At 36.2% G+C, this 17,878-nt stretch overlaps 1 protein-coding gene across 1 annotated transcript in view; it reads right to left on the bottom strand.

Annotated features, from left to right (window-relative positions):
- The window catches only part of LOC107662403 (serine/threonine-protein kinase WNK4-like), a 62,526-nt gene extending 49,161 nt beyond the window's left edge, over positions 1-13,365 (bottom strand). Inside the window, 2 exon segments of the mRNA XM_016452407.1 lie at positions 12,498-12,983; positions 12,985-13,365. Coding sequence (XP_016307893.1) covers positions 12,498-12,983; positions 12,985-13,071 — 573 coding nt within the window. The 5' untranslated portion in view covers positions 13,072-13,365.
- Positions 13,366-17,878: the final 4,513 nt, after the last annotated feature.

Raw genomic sequence — 17,878 nt, forward strand, 5'->3', positions numbered from 1 at the left:
GAGTTAATATGGATGGATGCGCTTTATTTCACTACTTTTGGACTGTTGAATAAAAACACCCGCCCATGCCATTATAAAGCTTGGAAGTGCGTGGACAATTTTTAATATAACTCCGATTGGATTCATTTGAAAGACGAAAGTCATATACACCTAGGATGCCTTGAGGGTGAGTAAAACATGGACTATTTTAAATTTTTGGGTGAACTAACCCTTTAACAAGCAGATTTGCAACCAATCTGTTGCATTCTATTTCTAACCTTAAAGAGATAGTTCACCCAAAAATTAACATTCTGTCATTAATTACTCACCTTCATGTCGTTCCAAACCTGTAAGACCTTCGTTAATCTTTGGAACACCAATGAAAATATTTTTGATGAAATCCGAGAGCTTTCTAACCCTCCATAGACAGCAACGGATCTACAACGTTCAAGGCCCAGAAAGGTAGTAAGGACATCGTTAAAATAGTCCATGTGACATCAATGGTTCAACTTTAATTTTATGAAGCTACAAGAATACTTTTTTTGTGCGCAACGAAAAAAAAAAACTTTACTCAACAATTTCTTCTCTTCTGTGTCAGTCTTCACTGCACGTTTTTGTTTTTTCGTTGCGCACAAAAAGTATTATTGTAGCTTCATAAAATTAAGGTCGTTAACAAAAATAACGACTTTATTCAACAAATTCTTCTCTTCTGGGTCAGTCCGCCACCATTCATGCGTTGTGGCACTCTCATGAATGGCAGTGGACTGACCCTGAAGAGAAGAAATCATTGAAAAAAGATTATTTTTGTTTTCTTTATGCACAAAAAGTTTTCCCACAGCTTCATAAGATTACGGTTGAACCACTGATGTCACATGGACTAATTTAACAATGTCCTTACTACCTTTCTGGGCCTTGAACGTGGTAGATCCGTTGCTGTCTATGGAGGGTCAGAAAGCTCTCAGATTTCATCAGAAAATATCTTAATATCTTGAATACCTATTTGTGTTCTGAAGATGAACGAAGGCCTTATAGGTTTGGAACGACATGAGGGTGAGTAATTAATGACACAATTTTAAATTTTGGGTGAACTATACCTTTAATTGGCAAACAAGTAAAACTGACCCAATACTCTTCAAAAAAGAAACATCGAGTATGCTTAGTCCATATCACATAATTAATCAGGCATCATAGTCTGACTGTATTATGTAATAAGAAAATCATTAGTTACTTCAATCCACTTATGACAAGAAATGGGGAAGGATTTATGTTGATATTAATTAATCAAATGCTCACTTTGAAACAAAAGGCGTTTCCAAACATTTGTAATGCACTGTAGATGACACCACAATGATACACTTACACAAATTAAAAATATCTAATTAGTGCTCAAATTATTGCACAACATGTGAACAACAAATTTCTAATCACGGAATAATATAATATAAACCATTATGACATTAATCACAGTTCTTTTGTTTGTTTTGTTTTTTACATACCTTAACACACTAACTTTATAAAACGGATAGTTCCGGTCCTTGATTCTGATTGGTTGAGCCAAGTTTGAAGCTGTTGTAAATTACTCTACAAACATACACCTTTGTTTACATTTATGTGTTGCTCGGCAACCACTTTGTTGGAACCACAACTACATTGTTTGGCGGAAGAATAATGTTTTTATTAATATCATTACACTTTATTTGCTTTGTTTTATTTTGTCAAACCTTACTACGTATGTGGAATAACCATTTTATAAAAGCAATAAGCCCCGGGAAGGCGTGGTTTACAGTGAATTTATAACAGCTAAGGGGGTTGTAGGTAGGTTGTCGTGCCTAACAACGCCCTTTAGCTGTTATAAATTCACTGTAAACCACGGCTTCTTGGGGCTTATTGCTTTACTCTCTCAGCCCTAAGTGTTACTTAATAGAGTTTGAACAAGCATCAACACATGCATGGTCCACAGTGACAATACCAGGAAATATTATAAATCGGAGACAAATTGACAGAATGACAAATTACTCATGTTCATTTATAAATCATTTTCCATCACATTATCCATCCATAGAGAAGGAACCATGACTCACAGTTCTAATATGCACAGGGCGTGTGCAATAAATCTTACACAGCAATTAAACACTGGCAGTGTAGCTGACGATCCGGGCAAAAACACTATATGGAAACTCAATGTGGAACAGACGACTAACCAGAAAATGCTGCTATATGTTCTGTACATGCAAGATAACAATTAAACACTCCTGTAACTAACTTTCCTACACAGTATAATAAATAACTCAAGTAGGCTAAATACTCATGAATTGCAAGAACAAGGCCACATATTCTTCCCTAGACACTTATCTTTCTTAAGAAGACATATTGTATACTTTTTATATTTTCCCTGAAGTGTATTTATTCTGTTATAATAATGCTTTTTTGCATCAAAAACAGTCATAATTGTGTACATCATTTCCACCCTCTCTCTGACTAAACGGAACACTTTTTTTTTTGCTACTGTACTTTTAAGGCTTCTACATGTAAATGACCTCTGTTATTAACAAACTTAAATAATCAAGATCAATGAATATAATGATCTATTGTTTTGTCAAAGAAGGAAAGCTTATCCATCTTTTTCTTATTCCAGATGTTATGTTATGAAACAAAATGACATTCAGATTTAAATGCAATGCTAACAATACAAGACAACATTTTATCTTCACATGAGGGATCGTAAACTTCAGGTTTATCTCAGTTTGAACTGTCACTAATGCAATCTGTATAAATTAAAACAAATTAAAACACTTTTACAACAGAGCACTGACGCACTCAACAGTCAAAAATGACCTCTTATAACTTATTGCACTCAAGTCATGTTGTAATTATCATTATTTCAAAACGAATTTTCTAGGAAACATAATGGTATTAATCATTCGTTATTAAATTAATTGTGAATGTTGACAGAGTACAACTTAGTTTGATGTAGAATACCAACTCTTCTAGCTATGTTATGAAACAACAAGCTTGTATAACTAAAATGTGCAGTGGTGCTTAAAGGGAAAAGGAAATGGGCCACTGCATTTATTTTTCTCCTGCAAAATCACTTGAACGCACATCAAATCGTAATTATGAGCTCATAAATGCAAACGTCCTAGGAGCTCTTGAGCACAGCATGAGGTCATTTCAAAATCAATTGGAAGCTCATTTTGCAATTAACATTTCATGTGGGATTAAAAAAATCATATGAATGTCTTAATTCAAGACTAATTGCATTGCAGCCCTCTGTTTGGCATTAATATGTTTGTCATATTTCCTCTGGTAGTATCAATATTTTGAAATTATACCTCCCAAAAGAACGAGCATTAGTACACTGCTCTTGACCCGAGTGAATAAGAACGAATAAATCAAGCTGAAAATAAAAAGTCAGGTCAATCACATTGTGGGGTGTAATATAATAATATTGTAGTAGGTTGTGTATTACATGCATATAGACATTTAGGCTAGATATTGTGTACAGAAATATACTACAGAAATTGCAAGTATGTATGCAAGTAGCTTGTCCTTAAAAGTATAGATATATACTATAATAGGCATAAAAAATAAATCTTTAAAAAAAAAAATTGATCTGAATGTGAACTCTCACTCTCCACTGAAGACAGCTGCTGTTGTTTAATTATGCAGAAACAAAACAGTGAGCAGCCGTGGCCCTACAAAAGGCCGAATGAATGTGTGAACCATAGAAAATACAACAGAGCAAACACTACTGCAGGCAGACTGTCTGTGTGTGTGTGTGTGTTTGCGCATGAGAGGGTGTGTGTAAATTGTATGCATGCGTCTAAGGACAAGTTTACGCAGCTGAATTATTACATGCTGTAATTGTAGTGCATCATGCGTGACGTAAAACTTTGAATCTAATATTTATAAAACTACTTATCATCCGATCAAATCCAATCTGACTGCAAGTCATTTCTAAAAACATGATTTCCATTCAGTTGTGGCTTGGAACGGATTTGTAATTTTTTGGCAAATCAGCCTATAAACAACTAAATCTATATCAGATTTGAGTCTGGGGAAAGAAAAAAAACACACACATTATTACAAATTGTGTACATTTTGAGTATGTTACACATTTTCTAGTAATTGTTCTAGTAAATAATAAAAAAAAATTCTGGACATTAGTATTATTATATTTTTATATATTGTTTTGAAAATACTACTAGAGAGGGACAAAAAGATTGCAAAAATAATTTAACATTAATTTGGCACAATTATTTTAAAAACCATTAAAAAAAGAAAAATAACACGTATTCCTCCAACTACATACAATATACGCAACTATACAGGTAATGGTTAACTAATCTCATGTTATTTATTCAATCAAATTATTATATTTACATCCATATTAAAATGTAATGGCTTGCATATTGAAAAGGCCACACAATGTTGAGGATCCAGATATACAACAACTTTTTCTTCTGACTCATCTGAATTTGCAACACTTTGTACTAAAATACTCATGTTACTGTAAACGAGTGATCAGAGTATGACAACACCAGATCTGATGTAATCTCAAAAGACACACAGAGGTCACATGCTTTTAAGTCACTACATGAAAATACACAATGTTACAGACTCTGTGTACAAAAGTTGCACCAAAAAAAAAGTTTCAGAAATTCCTCATCCCTTTAACGCCCACGAGTGTATTTTTGTCAATGGCGAGGAAGGGAGTGTTGATATATAAATGGTTATGCAACAATGATAATGGTATGCGTAGCCTATTTTGCATATGTTATCTCATTCGCAGACTAACCTATCTGTAGCATGATAAAACCAGCTGAGATCCACTGTTGGGCACCTGCAACAAAAACAGTTTTTATGGAGATGTAATGCTTTAATGTAAAGTATCAGCCACTATTACTAAGAATGTGTTCACGCTTGTAATTCAGTTTTCTAGTTATTTTGATCCGGACCAAAAAAAAAGAAAACAATACATTTAGTTATGGGTTCGCTTAGCATTCACAACCTCATTTGTAACACCACAACTAAAAACACAAAACAATATGCATAAGGATATGGTCACAACCTGACTGGACAGCTTTTTTGACATATATTTCATAAACTTACCAAACATCCTGCTACTCTAAATGCGCTCGTGTATGTGTGTACATAACTCACGGAGAGCTTATATAATGTTCAAGGGAGTCAAAACAGAGCTAGGAATTCCTCTGCTGAACACAAATAAGGATCTGCTTCAAGGAGATGGCCATTCTACACACACCTGCACTGAACTGTAACAGGCAATATAGCTACTACAACGAGAGGAACCAGGTATGATTGAGCATTTTTCTTTTTTGGGTTGCATCTTATAACATCACATACTCTAAAATCCCATTTACACTTTCCATACAGCACAGCAAGCAACACATCATAATATTCAAGAAGACAAGACATTTTTCAAGCTAGACTTATAGAGATGCACTAGGAATAGGGTGAAAAAATATAAGACCACAGGTACTGTAATAGTACAGACAGACGGGATCCAGCCCTGGCCACTTTCCAACAGCAACAGGTCTGATAAAATAGCATCAATAGCGACTCTACTGTATGAAAATCCTACATTCACCTGTTGCTAATCCCACTGGCTCCTCACTGACACATAATATCTGGAAAATGTCCACGTCGGAGGACACTGTAAATTATGACACTGTTTCAGAGAGGAAGACATGCATAAAAAGAAAAGAATAACACCGGGTGTAGTGGCCAAATGCTAAAAGCCAATAAAACTTCTTCCATCTGGTTCAGCCAAATCTCTTCTCGTGATTTACAGTGGTGAAGTCCTAACCTAGTTCTGAAAGCCAATGTCCACACTGCACCTTATTCTTGTCAAAAACAGCCCAATTATACAGGAAGAGACAACAATTTGACATGTGAAGTGACCGACCATAGTTCAGTTTATTTGGACATGTCATTTAGGGGCGGGTTCTGAAATCAGTTAAGACTTGTTCTATGTCATGGGTCATTTAGTGCTTATTTGCAAAAATATTTAATTTCGAACCAGTTTGTCAAGTGTATTTAACTTTCAGCTCACAAAAACTGTTACTGTGTCTGTCTCAACAATAACCTAAGGCTAGAAGTGCTGCCCATAATCTCACAGCTCTCTTTCAAAACTGCCAGTGTTTAAAGGAATAATTCACTCTAAAATGAAAAGTCATCATTTACTCACTTTCCACTTGTTCCAGTTTCTTTCAGTTGTTGAACACAAATGACGATATTTTGAAGAATGCTGGTAGCCAAACGGTTAACAGTAGCCAATGACTTCTAAATCATTTTTTTCCATGCTATGGGAGTCAATGGCTACCGTCAGTTGTTTGATTACTTTTTTCAACATATCTTCTTTTGTGTTCAACAGAAGAAAGAAACTCATATAGGTTTGGAACAATTTGAGGGTGAGTAAATGATGAGAGAATTTTCTATTTTTTTTTGGGTGAACTGTCCCTTTAATCATTAAATGAGATGCCTGAAGACAGAAACCGTTTGGTGTCTGGTTTGCCCAGGCTTGCTGACATTAAGCAACAATGGCAGGGCAGAGCCATAGTTTGTTTAAAGTACAAACAGGTGGAAAGGTCTCATGTATCCATCAGGAAAAGACTTGAAAGCCTTGTGTGCATGTACAAAAGATACGATTTTTAGATATTATGTGTACACATATTAGCCAAGTTCAAGATACAGAAAAACACCTTTAGATCAGTTTTCTTAATGTTTTTGAAAGAAGTCTCTTTTGTTCACCAAGACTGCATTAGATCAAAAATTCAATAAAAGCAGTAATATTGTAAAATATTATTACAATTTAAAAGAACCATTTTCTGTTTTATTATTTTAAAATGTAATTTATTCCTGTGATGCAAAGCTACATTTTCTGCATCCATCACTCCAGTCTTCAGTGTCACATGATCCTTCAGAAATCATTCTGATATGATGATTCGGGGCACAATTATTATCAGTTATTACTGGTGCTCATTTATTAATAATAGCTCTTTTTATATGCTGAAAAACCTTTTAGTGCCTAAAACCATAACACATTTGTTCCAGGATTCTTTGATAGAAAATAGAAAATTCAATAAACAGCATTTATGTGAAGCAGAATTCTTTCATAACATTATACATGTCTTTACTAATTGATTTCAGTGTCATTGTGAACAAATGCATTCAGCCTTGGTAAACATAAGAGACTTCTTTCAAAAACAAATATTCTAAACTGTGCAATTTCTGAGCGTAATTAGTAATTAATGTTGCAGACTGAAGGTCACAAGCAAAATAATCTCCAAGATGCCCGTAAGTATGAATATGAAGCATCTGATGCCAATAGAAGATGATATTGAGATAAAGTTAATATCACTACAGCCAGCACTCCAATTTGGCATTCCAAAGCCAGTCACACACAACGTCAGCATGAGCGCTGTTAAAGGCGTCTGCCGTCACTCTCATGGCTGGTGGTGATAACACCTCATTACCTGCTGATACTTTCATGTGAAATACAGCTTTCTGGGTCTGAGCTACATACATGCCTCATAAAACAGTGGGTGACCAACACCACCGCCAAAGGAAATTGCAATTAGGAGGAATGTTGCACCGCTGAAACAACTATACAGACAGACGGAGATTTTTTTTTTTTTTGGGATGTGTGACTCACACAACTAATTATCATCTACTATTGAATAAGACCATAGTTGGAGAATCTGCCCCTACTGCTTTTGCCTGAAGAGAAGCTTATCATCACTAGGCCTGGAAGGGTCACTCTTTCAGCTGAAAGGTCAGCTTGCTGTATAGAATCCAAAACAAGGCAAAATCAGCGGAAAACATGTGTCCTGTCAAGCATGTATGGAAAGTGATGACGTGTCATACAATCAGCTCCTTCAGCATGCAATATACTCAGGGGAAGTGATGCACTTCCTGATACTGAACATTGGGAATATACTTCAGGTCACACTGCTGAAGTATCTGACAGTGAATGAAATCAAAATGGAAGGTTTGTGGAAAATGGAAGGTTTTAATCCAAGTCTTTCAGCTTTGAGGTCATCTATATACTAGTGTACTTAAAATATACATAATTGGCATTATAATATATGCAAGAAAATGGACCAAAAACACTGATGGCTCATCTTGTTGACTGAAACACTGAAAAAAATGGTGTAGGATTTACTTAGAAACAGTTTTCACTCAGAATTTGCTAGTAAATTTCTCAAATAATTACAAAGAAACTGCAAGTAACGTTGAATTAAACATGAAATTTTGAAGTTGAAAGACTGAAATAGAATTTTCTTGTAAAACATACTCTAATAATCTTTGTTTTATGCAAAGCTTCATTTTTATTTTATTTTTTTTATTAATTTATTTTATATTTTATAATAAATATCAGTGTACAAAGCCCAAACTCCAGTTTTGTGGACTCCAAAATCCATAAAACTGAGGGACATCAAAACCTCAGTCTCATTGTGAGAAGCCACATGGAAATCAAAAAGAGAAAAGCAGGATATAGTCTCACTGTTGCCTGGGAAAAAACTGATATGCTGTGCAACTGATGCCACAAGCCTTCAGGCCACAGCCTTTTTGTGAGAAGTCTCTGCAATGACGAAAAAGGAAGAGTGTCATTCACGAGCAGAACGTGTGGCGAAGCAAGGCATGGCCTCAGCCCTCTAATGATGTGTTGAGCAACAAATTTTCTTTTTACCAGCTGTTGTTGCCTTTATCCTTTTATGAATGCGTTTCATGTCTGACTTCATTGGAATAAGTGAGATAAAGGGTGTGAAATGAGAAGGATCAGCTGGTGAAATCCACCTGCTGTGCTGAATTACAGTGGGTTGTATTCAAGCCATAAGAATTATAACTTGCATGCACTACTATCTATAATCACACAGTTATTAAGAAAAAACATTGACTTGACAGAGGAAAATTAGTTACATTGAAAACTAGGGATTGAAGCAGGGTGCAAAGCACTTCATTTGGGATTTAAAGGGAAACTCTAGAGACATTCAGGCTGGTTGTTATTTTGGAGAGTATCAGCTGGACGTAAACAGCGTATGCTGTTCTGTGTCAGCTGCGTCACACGGGTACACTGTTTTCCGTTCAGATCACAGCAACGTAGGAAACAGATCCAGCGTGATGCAGCTGACACAGAATAGCATACGTTGTTTACGTCCAGCTGATATTCTCCAAAATGGCGCTAGGGTGCCTTATTCAACGCGGAGGAGACGAATTGTTGAATAAAGTCGTTTTTTTTTTTTTTTCGCACAAAAAGTATTCTCGTAGCTTCGTAAAATTACGGTTGAACCCCTGATGTCACATGGATTATTTTACAGATCTCCTTGCTACGTCTCTGGACTTGGGAACATTTCAGTTGTATTGCTGTCTATGGGAGGTTCAGACAGCTCTCAGATTCCATCAAAAATATCTTAATTTGTGTTCTGAAGATGAACGAAGGTCTTACGGGTTTGAAACGACATGAGGGTGAGTAATTAATGACAGAATTTTCATTTTTGGGTGAACTAACCCTTTAAGCTAGCTATGAACACAGCGAAGACCATCTGTTACACACTTTGACATACTTCCACCCTCCCCCCCAAGTTCTGGGGCCAATGGCCTCTTTCCATCCGGCTTGTCAATTACATTCTACCTCTATCCAGCTCGACCACCTGACAGACATGTGAGCCCCTTCATCTCCACCCATGTGCCCCCCTCTACAGGAAACAGAATATCAGACCCCACAGCTGAGCCACGTGGCGCTATGAATTAGACAACAAGTGTGAGACATGACCACAGCATGCTCAGCTCTAATCAGCGAGCAGCAGAAATGAGGCAGAGAGATACGCATGAATGTAAACATAATCAGACTAATAAGTCTATACGTTTAAAAGACAAATTAAAAATGCACATCTACTTTATCAGAACATGGTTTACAAGTAAACAAATCATATTAATTATATATTAAATATTTTAAGTACATTTAAGATGTACATCATTTTATGAATATGAGATCTATAATTTACATTTTCAATAGTGAACACACGCACACTACTGGTCAAAAGGAACAATTACAGAATAATTACGATTTTTTTATTATTTTTGAAGAAAGTCTCTTATGCTCACCTCACTTATGCTACATTTATTTGATCAAAAATACAGTAAAACAGTAATATTGTGAAATATTACAATTTAAAATAACTGTTTTAAAAGAAAAATAAGGTTAAGTATATATAAACATATATGCAACACTCATGGGTTCTTAAACACACATGCACTGAATGAGCAACAGTGAAGCCAAGCTCTGTGTTAAGTTATTCTTATCCTTGATCTCCCCTCACGTCAGCCGTCATGAAAGAGAGATCACTGAGTGAGAGACTTCAGTCAATCCCATTAACCACCTTAAGTCTCAAAGCAAAGCCTGTCATTTTCACAGAGCATGGAGCCATCCTCAGTGGACACAAGCCACCGTCACCCTGGCAGCTCCACTCCACCAGACGACCATTTAGCAAGGTAATTAGGCACTGCATTCTGGGTAAAATAAATGTTCTACTCTTTCAACAGAATTAGCTCAATGAACATGCCACAGGCAGTAAATGGCACATTCAAAGGTGTAATGAGCAGGCAGAAAAATTTATTGTGGAATAAAGGGTCACTGGGGAATGGCTTTCTCAGAAAAAACTGTGAGGGGTAAACAAGCTCTCTGTGAATGACCGGGGGCCGGCAGTCTGGGAAAGTCACAAAAACACTTTCCTGGCCGTTCAAAGGATTAACAAGCATCCCTTTCTAACAAGACAGACAACATGTCCTGTGAGTACAAAGAAAGAGTCCAAGTGCTGTAGACAGCACTGTCAGCAGAACAATCGATGCCTCCACTAAAGCTACACTTACGTTACAGGCCTTAAAGAGTCAGTTCATGCAAAAATGAATATTCTGTCATCATTTACTCACCCTCCAGTTGTTCGGTTACCATCATGTCATGTCACCCAACCTGTTCATGCTGGCATCTGGCTGATTTGGTTAACTTTTACCAAGTGATAGCTGAAGAGTTTGGACATTCAACCTTTGACATCAACAACAAATGATATGGAACGCAATTTATCCTCCCTTAAAAAAGCTGATTTACAGTAATTGTCTATCCTAAATACAATTCATTACATTTTATTATTTGCATTTAGCATTGTTTCCTTTCTTGTTATCCATGATCCTATCAGAACAGACCAAATGAGAAACACTCTATCAGATCTAGGGTGATTTATTTAATTAATTAGCCAAAATCAGATTTGAAAATTATTGCTTAGAATCACATCTGTGCTGCAGATTTGGGCCAATTCCATCTGTACTGTAGTGTGAACATAGCATGTTTTAGCATGCAAGTTTTTGCTTGAAAAATTTACTTAATGACCCCAGCAATTTGCCTAGTAACCACAGCATGTGACATCTTGCATACTGCACCATAAGGAAGGCTGGCAGAAGGTCCGGTGCCCAATACTCAGGTTACCTGGGACTGTGCACATAATAGCCAACATAGCTATCAGCACTGGAGAAGAAAGTTCCTAATGCACAGTGAAGAATTCTAGGTTTTGTATTCAATGTACAAAAAAGATCAGAACACATCTATACATATACCTAAAATTAAAGATTGATCAGACCATCTACACTCCATTCAATCAAGATCAATTTGTAGATTTAAAAAAGAAATCATGTTTGACAACCCAGTCAAAATGATTAAACTAGAGGAAAGTTCAAACTTACTTAAAAACATAACTGTATGAGGTGAAAATAAAAATAGGTTAACCCATTTATATTTAACACTAAAACATTCAACATGACATAACCTTGACCTAGCCATTCCTGTCTGGAGCCTTGCACATTAATCATCCTATTGACACTCCACGTGATGACATCTTGCCTCTTAGGATGAGATAATGATTTTCAGTATAGCCTACGATCAAAACAAAAATGTGAGTTTTTAGAAAACCACTGCCTTGATTAGACTGTAATGTCACATGCTGATGAAAACTGCTTTTCAAAGTAATACATGACATCAGTGTTACTCTCGTTTGCATTAAAGAACAGATGCAGATGCATCTGATTACTAACAGTGCAAAGATAACAGATACATTATTCGTCCATTCATCATAGGATGAGTTTAGATATCAGCTGGTCGCAGTCATTGTATAGCACAAAGCCAATCTAAATGCTATCATAAATTAGATTAATTACACGCTTTCTCATCACCACCTCCTCATCTTCATAAGATATACAGAACCCTTCCTAAAACACTTGCTGACCTGATGACCCGATAAATGCCCCATTGCACATCTATGAAATGATACATACAGTTACTGCTAATAAAATAATTACTGTTTGAACCATTTCACAGTTACCTGACGTCGCAAGAGGCGCCATACGGCAATTTGGGTTTATCGAACCTCAACCAACTGCATCCAGACATTTACTGACCGAAAAGTTGACCCCCATTAAAGTAACTGAACTGTACAACTTCTTACCTGTAGTTCACACCAAGCAACCTCCACGGTGGTCTCCGTATCCAAGCCTTTGTAGACTGTCTTAAAGGACCCCCTTCCGATCTCAATGTTGAATTTCAGAAACCTTCCATCAGGTGAAGTCGCCACAGCTTTAGTCTCAACCTCATCCTTTTCCTCCTGCTCACGTTTGCGCTCAAACGGGGCTCTTGACAAAACAGCTTTCTTCTGGGTGCTTTCTTCATCCGAGTCCGAGCTGGCATCAGCCTCCTGTGCGCTGGGCTCCTCGGTGGCCCAGGTATCAGCTGGCCGCGGGTCCGAGTCTTGCGTCTCAGGTGGAGAGCTGGAGACAGATGACATTGGAGGAGAAGAGTCCGTCTTTTTCTCCTCGTTGGCACCTTCCGATAAAATGTTGTCGGCTGACCACGAAAGAGTTTTTGTCAGAGGTGCGATGCTCTCCTGGGGCTCAACGTCCATGGTGTGGAGTTTGTTAAACCTGTAGGCATTTCTCCAAACCCGCAGGCAACTTCGGGAAGCCAAGACCTGCCATGTCAACCTCAGCCTGTGACATTGTAGTAGATATCTGTGTCGTTAACATTAGAACTGCAGCGCATAATGTAGAGCATTACATGTCTTTGCGTTCAAGAATTTCTCCATAACAACTATGCATTTACATTTAGCCCCTCCAAACGAACTTCTCCAAGAGCGCAATGCAGATTAGCCTATATACCTATGTATATATATATATATATATATATATATATAAAGCAACGCGACTGTAAAATAAATGCGAACGCAAGTTAACGTTCTGTAGAAATATTACGCAGCAATCAACTGGTTAATAATTCGAATATCACGGCGTGACGTTCGAGCGCGTCCACGGAGCGCACGCTGTGCCTTCGCTTTCCAAGCGCAAGTGTCTAGTACGCTACGCTACTCTGCTGCTCTGGTTGCTCCTCCCCGTGGAAAAACACCTTAGTAATTAGTCTGCGAGGGACCACAAACAGTCAAGCTACAACGCCATAAATGCAATCCCTCACGTCTCAGAAATATTACAGCTGTCTATTATGGCAAGCTGTTGAAACATTTATTATGTTATAATTCACAATTGTTTTTAATAACTAGTCATTTTAAAAATAACAAGTATCTTTCACTTTCACAAGGTTCACTGGATATTAGTGCTTGTTGCCAAAGTGACTATATCTCTTCAATTGGTATTTATTTACAATAATAATAATACTTTTTTGATACAAGCATCTGTAACTGGGTTGCAAACTTGTATCATTAAATTCCATGAGGATCATAAATAAATAAATAAATACATTTAAAAAAAAAAAATCAACCCCATTTCTGAATCTGAAACTACCATTTCAGTTCACCCTCGAAAGTTGATATGAGCACAAATAGAATTTTTGCAATTTATTACTAGTAAGAATGAAAAAGTTACCTGTTGCTATTGGTAAAGTGACTACTAACAAATTAATAAGTAGGCTACTAGTGCTGAAAATATCAGAATTACTATTAGCTAAAATAAAAGCAGAAATAAAAATTCTATAAAAGACTTTAGTTTTAAGGAATAAATGTTGAAACTTCTTGCCACATGCTATTGCCAAAGTTACTTTGGGTTTGTCTGTTGCAAGATTATTACAGAGTCAATAAGTTAAACTCAGTGCAGGGAACCCCCGATCTTTGAAATCATGAAGCAGTGAATTCAAGAAACGGCTGCTTAATTCAAATCCAAAGTATCAAAACCTCCCCATATAAAAGTGAATAAACTGAACAGATGGAATTATTTCTCTGCGGTTCCCATGAGATTGATTAGTCAGAATCCTTAATGACATTCATGTTATTAGTCAAGCTTAAAACTGTCATTGTGTACTGAGAATGATTCAATCCTGCTGTATTCCATTAGCCTGAAGCACATTCAAGGATATAACTATATATTTAGGATGGAGGGGACTAAAATAATTTAAAAATCGGTATGCGATCAGTCATCCACTAATCTGAATATTATAGGACATGTCCCCCTCAATGTGGTCATGACCCCACGATCATGTTACAGTAAGTAGCAAGTACATAACAGAACCTAATAATAACTGATCAGCTGATGAGCAGTATCAGAGTTGCATAAACATAGACATCAGGTGTAATTAAATCCTCTTCACAGCATGTTGATATAAGCTCAGACGTGTGCCACACTTCCATACACATCAGTATCACACTAGCTAAGACATAAACATCTTGTATTATGACAATACAACATAACACATGACAAATGTTTGTAATGGCTTCATGTGACTATTAATATTATCCCGTTCACATACAGCATGCATATTTCGCATAGCAATCCAAATAAACTGCTTGGTTTCTTCTTTGCTTTGTCTAATGACAATCACTGAAACTTTTCCACACCAAGTCATTTATCTCTATAGGTTCATGGTGGCTATTTTGAGCAGCCTCCTTTTCTCTCGCTGTCAGTGTCTTTGTTATGATGGCTTAGTTTCCTAGCAATGTGCTGATGCCCAATTAAAGGACATGGACTGATTGCGATCGCAGAGAAGCGTGAGGGTCGGTGAGGGTCTAGCCACTCAAGCATAGGTCATCTGTTTCCGACTGTTTGTGTTTCTATTGGCTTAAACACTCTAAGGATTAACTTTAAATCGCCATGTACCAGTGGGCCACCGGGGAGCTTTCATCCACAGCAGCAGGTGACTTGACTACAGTGTTTATGTTCATTTTAGACAACAGTGAGCATAGGAACGCTGAACACTCTGGGTCAACAGAATAGGGATAAATTCTGTCTATCAACCTATATCCAAACACTGGACCCCATAGACTTTGACAGTATGTAGGGGAACATATCAATTTTAAATGTTCTTTTGCATTCCACAAGGAAGCAAACTAAATCATACAGGTTTGAAAATGAAGTAAACAACATAGGGGTGAATAAATGATAGAATTTTCCCTTTTGAGTGAATTATTCCTAGCCTGCAAACTGAACGATGCACTTAAAATGTGATCTAAAGAAATACCAGAACAAGCACACAAAAGGCTGTAGAGTTGTTATCACAGAAGGAATATTTCACCCAAAAATTAATATTTGCTGACAATGCACTCAATTTCAGGCCATCCAAGATGTAGATGAGTTTGTTTCTTCATCGAAATAGATTTGGGGAAAATTTAGCATTACATCACTTGGTCACCAATGGATCCTCTGCAGTGAATGGGTGCCGTCAGAAACAAAACCGCTGATAAAAACATCACAATCATCCACACGACTCCAGTCCATCAGTTAACATCTTGTGAAGTGAAAAGCTGTTTGTATGAAACAAATTGATAATTAAGGCATTTTAACTTTAAACCATCACTTCTGGCCAAAATACTAATCCATAATAATGATTCCTCCAGTGAAAAAGTCCATCCCCTCTTGGCCACAGACATATTTGTTTAAAATTGTTTTGTACTACTTGCGCTTATAAACAGTACCTGATCTGTGCATATTTCTTTCATGATTCAGACAAGATTACTTTTTCACTAGAAAATCTAATTTTATGGATAGAGGTCTCATATTTTAACCAGAAGCAATGGCCAGAAGTTAAAAGTGTCTTTATGATAGATTTGGATTACTTGTGGATTCTTGTGATCATTCTGACGGCACCCATTCACTGCAAAGGATTTTGGCAAGCAACTAATGTAATGCTAAAATTTCCCAAATCTACTCTCATGAAGAAATGGTACATTTTCTGCAAATGCTATTTGGGTGATCTATTTCTTTAACTAAAACTTAAATTAAACTAAAACAAATTAAAAAAAGTTACTTAAATGTTAACTGTAATAAAATATAAAACATTTTACCTTATTTTATTTCAGCTAGTTTAATACTTAAATGACTAAAACTGAAATCAGAAAAAAATGTTTAAAAAAAATACATACAACAAAAACAAATAACAATAAAATTACTGTAACTACATTTCAAAATTAAAATGGAAAACATCAAAATAAAAAGTAAATAGTCAAAATATTAACAAAACCTATTCTATATCATTGATAATAAAACAACACAGCTGGCAGCTTTGCTGGAAACTTTCTTAAGCTGAATGACCGAATGTCATGCAACCATTCTAAAAAAAAATCATGTGTCTAAAAATGATAAAGAAGATATGAACGTGGGCCAGAATGGAACTACAGATGAGCTTGTATGGAGCAGACATCTCAGACCCCTTGAGCGTGATACAGCATGGCTGTGCCTGTGGCTCTAAACAGCCTCACGTGACACAAACTCAAAAGAAGGACTTGTACTTGTGTGTGTGTGTGTGTGTGTACGCTTATCAGTATGAACATGCTGCTCCGTGAGCAGCTGGGCCTCCTGCCTCCACTTCGTTCTAATCACCCCTCCCCTTGTCAAACTTTTGCCGAATCATATTTCATATTAAGAACAGCTTGTTGGATTATATATATAACATATATATAAATAATCATGCAACAGAAGCGGGTCATGTGAGAGGGGTGATGTTATTCTCACGAAATGATGATGGCCCCCATCAGCTTTCTGCACTCCCTATTTATCTCTGTGCTGGGTCTGTGTGAAGGGCATGTCCAGAATCAGGTAGATTCTTGAATAAAATAAGCTTCCAGTAAACGTTTATGTAAAATGACGTTTGTCATTTTTATTTATTTTCTTAAATGTGTGTATATATATATAGTATTTATAGAGTTTTAGCTTTTAGTTTTAATTACTTTTTCTTATTTGTAAGTCGCTTTGGATAAAAGCGTCTGCTAAATGACTAAAAGTAAAAGTAAAGTAAACGAATAAACACTGGGGATAGTTTAGCTAGTTAAAAAAAAAAAAATCACTTGCCCCTTTTGTTCTTTATAATAATTAATAATAATAAATATTTTAGAATTATTTATTTATTACTTTATTTATCACCATGCTAGCGTCAATAATTATACTCAAATAAATAAATAAAATAATACAATATATAATTAAACTTCTTACAAAATTAAAATAACTAGATAAAATCTTTCAGTGTAACATTTGATAGAAATTCTAAATATTTCCTAGGAAACCTTAAAAAAACGACATTTCTGAATACAACTGTTGCCTACACCTCCTTTTCTTAGGCAAAAGTTGTATTCAGAAATGTCAAATATATATATATATATATATATATATAGAGAGAGAGAGAGAGAGATATAGATATATAGAAATTAGCCCTTTTGACGCAAGCCATTTTGCAATATTCAAACAGTATCAAACGTAGCTCTGCGGTTTTGGAAATCCCGTTTCTTTAATAAAACATGAATCTAGTTGTTTCACAGACCCCTTTCTGAACTTCAGCAGGGCATTTCGGGTGAACACGTGCCTTCCTTTTTGAATTTAGAGAGAAATGCACGCATCACAT

Source organism: Sinocyclocheilus anshuiensis, unplaced genomic scaffold (assembly GCF_001515605.1).
Source record: "Sinocyclocheilus anshuiensis isolate Anshui unplaced genomic scaffold, SAMN03320099.WGS_v1.1 scaffold11, whole genome shotgun sequence".
Taxonomy (NCBI): Eukaryota; Metazoa; Chordata; class Actinopteri; order Cypriniformes; family Cyprinidae; genus Sinocyclocheilus; species Sinocyclocheilus anshuiensis.